Source organism: Orycteropus afer, unplaced genomic scaffold (assembly GCF_000298275.1).
Source record: "Orycteropus afer afer isolate SDZICR_OR568_19922 unplaced genomic scaffold, OryAfe1.0 scaffold00130, whole genome shotgun sequence".
Classification (NCBI taxonomy): domain Eukaryota; kingdom Metazoa; phylum Chordata; class Mammalia; order Tubulidentata; family Orycteropodidae; genus Orycteropus; species Orycteropus afer.
This window is the reverse complement of record NW_006921717.1, coordinates 2,771,171-2,779,083: the sequence shown is the minus strand read 5'-3', so window position 1 is coordinate 2,779,083 and position 7,913 is coordinate 2,771,171. Positions and strand designations below refer to the sequence as shown.

General features: G+C 52.4%; 1 protein-coding gene across 1 annotated transcript; it reads right to left on the bottom strand.

Moving 5' to 3' along the window:
• Positions 1 to 1,086: 1,086 nt before the first annotated feature.
• Positions 1,087 to 4,619, bottom strand: MRPL11 (mitochondrial ribosomal protein L11). Its single transcript, XM_007944733.1, has 5 exons — positions 4,497 to 4,619; positions 4,054 to 4,149; positions 3,573 to 3,666; positions 3,317 to 3,476; positions 1,087 to 1,192 (listed from the first exon to the last, which is right to left on the bottom strand). The coding sequence occupies exons 1-5, from the start codon at positions 4,617 to 4,619 to the stop codon at positions 1,087 to 1,089; spliced, it is 579 nt and encodes a 192-aa protein (XP_007942924.1).
• Between the last annotated feature and the right edge of the window lie 3,294 nt (positions 4,620 to 7,913).

Sequence of the window (7,913 nt, the reverse complement as noted above, 5' to 3'; positions counted from 1 at the left end):
GTGTGTATTGTTTGGTCAGAAGCCACAGGAGTGAGTTCAGTTGCAGACCTGAAGGGTAACCAGGGGTCATAGTCTCAGGGGTCTCACCAGGCTCTATCAGACCAGCAAACCTGGTCTTGTTGTTGTTTTTTTCCACATTGTTCTCCCTCTATGCAGGGTCTGCTGCACAGGTCCCCCTGAGTGGTTGACAGTGGTAGCCGGGTACCATCTAGCTCTGGTCTCATGGTCATATATGCTAACAAGCACATGGCCCACTAGTCTGAGTTGTCTGTCTTGACCGGATGTAAGATGCTCAGGCAGTGTGGGTCCTGTTTGTGCCCCTCTTTTCTCCTCCCCCAAGGACAAGAATTTTGATGCTCTGAAAATGGGGCCTCCCAAGGACTCTGTCTTGGACAGGTCCCTACTCAAGCTTTGCTTCTTCTGGGGTCTGTAGCCTTGAACCCCACAACAGTTCATGTCCAGCCAACAGCCCACCCAGAACCAGGGTCAGGAGCTCAGGAGAGCGGCCAGAAGCAGCCCCTGGGCCTGGGATGCTGTTTAGTAACTATGCCTGGGTCCAGAGCTAAATTCCCAAGGGACCTGTTTCTGTTGAGAGAGCAAGTCCCCCAGAGGTAAATGTTTCTGATGAACAAGCAATGCCTGCTGCTGCTTATTCAGAAGCCCCAGCGGCCCCTGCCCCGCCCCTCCTCTCCCCGCCCCTCCTCTCCCCTTCCAGGAAGCACAAAGGTTAGGATCGGAAGGCACAGGTTCTCTGCCACCATCCCAGAATCTGAGGCTCAGTTAACGCATCTGAGAATCAGCAGGAAAATCTCTGCTCCCCAGGAGAGCTCACACCTGTCCACGTGGACTGCCGTCAGTACCAGTCCTCTTCCTTGGATCCTGAGACAGAGGCCAAGGTAGGTGAGGAAGGACGTTTACTCAGGCCCGACCCCTTGATCCGTCCACACGTGTACAAATACATACTCAAACCCAGGAAAACAGTAGTGAGACTTGTGACCTCCCTTCCTCCCGTCCCTCCTGTACCGTCTTCCCAGTGGGGCCCCTGCCTGGTGGCTCCCTTCCAAATCGGGGAGATGGAGTCGGGGGTCACTTCTTGGCAGCTTCTGCCTGGGCTGCCAAGTCTGCCTCTTTCTGGGCAGCCAGGAACACAGCTTGCTCCTTCTGAAAAGCTGCCAGCTCCTCCAAACTGAGGCTGCAGGTGCAGGAAACAGACAGCAGGTGAGTGACGGCTCTGGTGGGGGGCTCACAAGTGCCCTGTCACTGTCTCAGAATCCAGCCCGCCCAGCCCCTTCTCGCTCCTTTTACTTCCCAGCCTTGTTTCCTTGCTTGTTCGTTCCCCGATCAGGGAGCTCACCCCACCCCTGCCCGCCTTCTCCTCTCTTACCACCAGCTCTACTTATCTTTTGATGCTCTGGCTACAGCCCAGTCCAGTTACTCAGCCCCTCCCCGGGGCCCCCAAACACTCTGTACAATGAAGTCATGAAGCCACACGTGTCTCCCCCAGGGCAGGGGTCAGATTTACTCATCTCTGTTCTCCCAGGAAAAGTCAATGTTTGAGAAAAGTCATGGCCATCCTTGCTCCAAAAGATCTGATAGCATAGTGCATAAGGCATCTGACTACTAACCAGAAGGCTGGTGGTCCCAACCCACCAGCCACTCCGCAGAAGAATGGCTGGGCAATCTACTTCCATGAAGATGTACCACCTTGGAAACCCAAAGGGGGTCGCTATGAGTCGGAATCAAGTTGATGGCAGTGAGTTTCTTTTTTGTTACTCCTGCTCCAGGCTAACCCTACTCCTCTTGGGAAACACGCAGTTCCAGCCCTGGCCTGGGGTGTGACCCAGGCAGCAAGAGGGTGGGAGAGTCGATCCTTTACTGCTGGACAATGCTGGGCATCATGGGACAATGCCATCCCTGCTGCTGTTGGGCCACCCATCCCCTTACTTCAAGCAAACAATGTCTGAGATCGTTGGAAGGGCTTTCCTGGCAGGTCTGTTTGTCTGGCAACCCCTGCCCCCATCTGCCACTCGGCCCTGGCACTATCCACCTGTGGTGCAGTGAATGACTTGACTCTTCCAGCCATGGTCTTTGTAACTCCCACCAGAGTACTGGGTGGGACCATGCAAATAAGGTATATGGAACGCTAATGCCAGGACTGGTTAGTTTTGCCATGGTACTGGCTTAAAATGAGCCCCCCTAGAGGCAGAGGAGGGGATCTCACTGCCATCAAGAGATGAGCTGGAGGTGAAGTGAAGCATGTCCTGGATCCGAGATCCCTGGGCTGGACATTCTTGGCAGAGACGCCTCACAGAGACAAGAGTGGCAGCGGAACCAAGAGGAAGAAGTCACAGTGGCAGGCTTTCTGGCCCAAAGAAGAAACTGAGTAAACCTTGGGCAGGAGGCTTGTGGGCAGAGTAGGGTGCACCTAGGTGCTCCCATCAGCAGAGCTAAAAGAGCTTTGCCTGAGCAGGGCAGAGGCCAGGCTGAGAGACCAAGGGCCCAAGAGGCATGCCTGAGGGCAGAGCAGAGAGGAGACTGACCTGATCAAAGAACTGTATCCTGAGCGCGTTCCTGAACCTGAACTGTGGCCTGTTACTTCCCTAATAAAACCCCATAATCATAAGTATTGTCTGGGAGTTCTGTGTGGCCACTGTAATAAATTATTGAACCCAGCAGAGAAGTAGTGAGTGCTGTGGGAGGGACACAGTTGGTGTCAGAATTAGTGAAAAGGCTGGAGGATGGGGGCACGCCTGGCCTCATAGGAATAAGCCTTGTGCTGCTCAAAGTGATCCTGCTTCCCCCTTGGAGGTTGTAGGTGGTCAGAGGATGCCACCCCCACGCCCTTTTGGCAACACCCATAACACACTGAACTCCTCTGCCTTGGCCTGCCGCCTTCAGAGAGATCTTTCTCCTTCTTGAACATGTCCCCTCAGTCCTTGACCTGGCTGATCCCTGCCCCCTTTCCCAGGTCTCTGCTTAGGGCTACCTCTGCCCAAAGCCCTCGCTGACACACCATGCGAACTTGGGAGTCCTCTTCTCTGCTCCTGTGACACCTGACTTCCTGTACCCAACACTGACCACCCCGCAGTCTAACACTCCATTTACAGACCTGCCACCTGCCCTGGACTCTGCGCTCTGGGGGAGCATGGCTGCCTCATTCCTGGTTGTATCCAATGCCCCGAACCATGTCTAACACACAACGGGTACTTAGTGAGTACACACTAGCTGAATGAAGGAGATTCAGAAGCTGGCTCCCCCACAGTCGGGGCTGTCGGCTTTGCCTGCGCCCCACAGCCCACCTCCCCAAGACACTCACTCTTTTACCACTCGGATGCCCAGGGAACGAGCAGAACCGATGATGGAGCGGACCACAGAGGACAGGGCCGCGTCCTGCAGGGCAAAGGCGTCATCCTTAGCTTTGACCAGGGCGATCTCATACACGTGCTTCAGGGTCACCAGGCCTGCCACCTCTTTCCCTGAGAAGAGAGAACAAACAGCCCTTCACGTGTCACTGCGGCCTTCCAGGGAACCCTTGAATCCCTGGCACCCCTCCTGGACCCCCCAGCCTTCACCTGTGTGCCGGGCCCCCTTCTCAATCCCAGCGGCTGCCTTCAGGAAGTAGGAAACAGTGGGCTGTCCAATCTTGATTTCAAATGTCCTATCAGGCTGAAAAGAAAGAAGAAACATGAGATCATCTCTTCCCGCTTGTTCCGATCCAGGGAGCTTCTAACCTCCTGTCCTTTCAACTCACCTTCTGGGGTGTCCCTGTAACAGACCACAAAGCCACAGGGAAATGCCAGCCTGCAGCAAACACCCCGTTACCTCTATTCCAGGCCCAGCTCTGCCCGCGAAGCCCCAGGGAGAGGGAGGAGCACCCTGAAGGCCAGCGAGGGCCCTCGCAAAGGCAGGGTCCGGTCTTCACCACGTAAATGGGGAACGTGGGGGCTGACACCGGAAGAGGCTCGCCCGGAGTCGGAGCGGAGTAGCAAGCTCAGCTGCCTAGCTCCAGGCTCAAGGGGGGACAGGCAGGGACGAGGACAGCCGACTCCGCACCTTCACAAAAATCTTGGTCGGCAGGGGGATGCCTTCTTTGATGTCCTTCGTCTTCTCGTTGAACTCCTTGCAGAACTGGTTGATGGAAACGCCTCGCTGTGACGGAAGCACAGGGAGCGGATGTGGGTGACAGGGACGGCTTGCTACCACCCGAAGGTTCCGTCCCTTCCCTCCTCCGTCTACAGTCCCTTGTGCTCCGTTCCTCTCCCCTCTGCCCCGGACCAACTCCACTCTCTGTGTCAGGTGGTTGGCACGCCTCGCCATAGCCCATACAAAGGCTCGGAAAGATGGCATGACGAACGCAGAAGACATAAAGCACATGACGCAGAGCCCAGCTTTGAACTTAGGTCTCCGTGGCTCCAAAGCCCGCACCCTCCACCTGCATACTCGCCCCTACCCTCCGGAACCTCCCATGCCGGCGCCGGCGCCTGCCGCGGTCAAACCTGACCCAGGATGGGGCCCAGAGGGGGCCCGGGCATGGCCTGACCCGCCCGCACAATGGACCGGATCACGCCGCCGGCCTCTGGCTTCTTGAGGGTCCGAGTAGCCCGGCTTAGCTTCGACATGATGCAGGGATCCCGTCTTTAGTTCACCTCACGGCAGAAACTACAGCAACGCTCTGGGCGCCGCCATTTTGGGCCAGAGGTCAAGGGTCCTCACAGGGTCCTGATTTCCTCTTAGGCCGACAAATAGAAGAGTTGTTTCAGTCTTTCTCCTCACCAACTAATAATAACAAAGACGGCGAGAAGAAGAGAAAAACTTCTACCTAATCTTATGCAGATAAGAGGCCCTCTGCGAAGAAAGATATGGCAGTCGGCTTCCGTAAGGATTGTAGCCTTGGAAACCGTAGGGAGCAGTTTTACCCGGCCCTGTAGTGTCGGTGAGCCGGAATTGACTCGATGGCAACTGGTTTGGTTTGGTTTTGGTTTCTGAAGATAGAGGAAAAATCCGAATGATCCCGCTCTATTTTTTTTTTCCCTAGAGCGTGCACAGGCAGTGCTTTGGACAGCTAAACAGGAGGAAGGCGAAACCTTGCTACCCGCACTGCATTGTGGATACGGTAGTTTACACACCCACACACCCTTAGAAGTCCAGCAGATTTCTGGGGCGCCATCTGCTGGACAAGATGATAATCCTTGGGTTGAAATTAACCTGCTGGGTGCCCTGCAGTCGATTTCGATTCATAGCGACCCCCTGTGATATAGTAGAACTGTCCCATCGGGTTTTCTAGGCTGTACTCTTTATAGGGGCGGATCAGCACATCTTTCACCCCGAGAGCCCCTGGATGAGTTCGAACTGAAACTTTTCCGTTAGCCGCCTAGGACTTAACCATCGCATCACCAGGGCTCCTGAAATGAACCTAGAACCTGATTTTAGGAACGCGATTCTCTTTACTTTCGAAGTCTGTTCTGACGACGCAGTGGTTAAAGCGTTCGACTGCTAACCTAAAGGATGGCGGTTGGATCCTAGCAGCCACTGTGCGGGGTCCCTGTGAGTGGGAATTGAATGGATGGCGGTGGATTTGTTTTTTCGGTTTTGATGAAACAATATGATTGCGAGTGTTATGGTTTCAATTTAAAATAATAGCCACTATAATGTCTACTTTTTGGTAAAAGAGTTTTATTTAGGCTCGCTGACTGCAGGGAGCTGAAACGCACTCCTATGCTGCCGTGTCCTGTGCTTTGTAAGGGCTGTTATAAAGGTTAAAACACATCCTGTTTGGCTCGTACCTTAGGAGTTTTTGCAAGCAATAGTACAGAAGCAAAAGTAGTGGATAGTTACACTCCTTTATCCTAAGAACACAGGGTACATTTCGGGCACAGAGAAATTACAGTTGATTACATTTCACGGTTCCCAGAACCCAGGGTAGTTCCGGGAACTGCTGGTGCTAGCTAAGGCTGTTTATTGAGGGTTGAGTGGTGTTGGCTTTGATCAAGGGGTGAGGGCTGTTTGGCTTTGATAGCCATTTCATTCCCTACTGTTTGTATTTGGGAATTAAATCCTTGATTCATCCGCATCTACTCCTCGGTTGAGTGCTGCATACTGAGTTTGGAGTACCATAAGTTTGACTGCCCCAATTCTATTTTGGATAAATCTGATGAGGGCGTTGAGTACGTATGGGCCTACTAAGAGTCCCATAAGAAGTAGTAGTAAGGGGCCTGCTAGACTGGTGATCAGGGTGGTAGCCTATGGGGACCAATCATATAAGTTTTGGTACCAACTTTTTGTGGAGCTCAATTTTTCTTGTCTTTGCTTTATATTGTTTCTAACCATAGCTTAAGTTTCTCTAATGACTCCAGTTTTATTGGCATAGAAGCAACACTTCTCTCCCAGGGCTGCACACAATCCACCTTGTCTAAGAAATAGTCTAGCTCTCTGCGATTCTATAATGCTACTTCTGCTAAGGATTCTAACTGTTCAGAAAGTTCTGAAATGGCATACTTTATTTTACTCAGATGAGCCTTAATACTTTGGGTGAGCCCTCGAAGATTTTGGTCTTGTGTAACCAAGGCGGAAATCCCTATGGCTGCGGATCTTGCAATGCCTAAACCCACTAGTAAGGGGACGAGCATAGGTGCCCACTTATGTCTAGGGTATTCAGGTGCCGTGATGAGAGTTTGCCCCTGGTCGTCCTTATATATATCAATTCAAGGCAGGACATATGCCTGAGTGCATAACTCTGCAGTTTTTGAGGCATTATAAGCATATGTGGATATGCATGTGGAGAGACCAAAAGAGTAGGAGAACCACATCCCCTCAGAGGCGAGAAAATAGACAGGGGTTCCATTGTAATGCATGTAAGTGGTCTGATTGCAGTATGATCTGAATCTTGATTGTAATATGTTGTAGTCAGGAGAAACATAACAACTTCCCGTACCCTGTAGGTCCCCTAGAGTAAGGTGGACTGTTTGGAAACTGCATTCCTGCGTGGCTTTGTTCACCCTTTGTTGGACCCCTAGTCCTACATAAAATGGGGGTTTGGGGTTAAGACATAGCCAGCAATGCTGCATGGGGTCGCTATGAGTCAGAAACGACTCGACGGCACTTAACAACAACAACAACACAGCAATGCTGAGCCAACTCGGGATTTGAGCTACTTAAGACAGCAAGGGTGCTAGACAATAAATGGAGTAAAGGGGTTTCAGGACTCCGAGAGAGACTGGGGTTTCCTGTATGACTGGGGGAAGATGGAGAGGAAAAGTTTGGTCGAGGCCGTCTAGGGGTCTGGGGAGGTTGTGGGTTGTAGATAGATAATTTAGCTCCAGGGCCTGAGGGTAACAGTGGGCAGTGTTGGACTTTCCTCTGAATGGTGAAGAAGTTCCCCCTATCCCTACTGCTTTCATACAGTCTAACCCCCCAAGTGTGGCCGACTTTCCAGAGCTGAGTTAAGTCATTAGGGTATTAGGGTGTAGGATGGTTAGGTTTAGGGGGTTGCAGCTTCCTTGTGCACAAGAGGTGGGTGGAGTGAGGTGCTGTACCTGGAGGTACTTGTCCTTCTGCTTTTGATGTCCTGTTATGGTAGAAATTGTTTCACAACCCCAAGCTGGACAGTAGAATGCTCCTGGGTCGTCACACTGCCTGTGTTTCTGATTGTGTGACCCTGGGCAGAGAGAAATCCCTATTCTCTGGAGATTCTTTTCTAGTTCCCGGTGTCCACACCCTGCCTCCATGATGTGTTTCTACTTAACACTGGTGACCTTCCCCTGAACAGTGGCTCCTGGTACCTACCCTAAGGCACAGAGATCCAGGGTGATTCTGAAAGGTAAGGGAGAGCCACTGCTTTGGGTAACATCGCAAACCTCTGTTCCTGTTGTCCCTTCTACTATCGTCCAAGTGTATTGGGTAGGGGCCACCTTCCA

What these genes read in the sequence shown, in the direction of transcription:
- MRPL11 (XM_007944733.1), bottom strand. Translation starts at nt 4,619, where the DNA reads ATGTCGAAGCTAAGCCGGGCTACTCGGACCCTCAAGAAGCCAGAGGCC. An exon ending in TGGGCCCCATCCTGGGTCAG is followed by an intron (nt 4,150 to 4,496) that starts GTTTGACCGCGG and finishes CTTCCGTCACAG; the next exon opens with CGAGGCGTTTCCATCAACCA. An exon ending in CGACCAAGATTTTTGTGAAG is followed by an intron (nt 3,667 to 4,053) that starts GTGCGGAGTCGG and finishes CTTTCTTTTCAG; the next exon opens with CCTGATAGGACATTTGAAAT.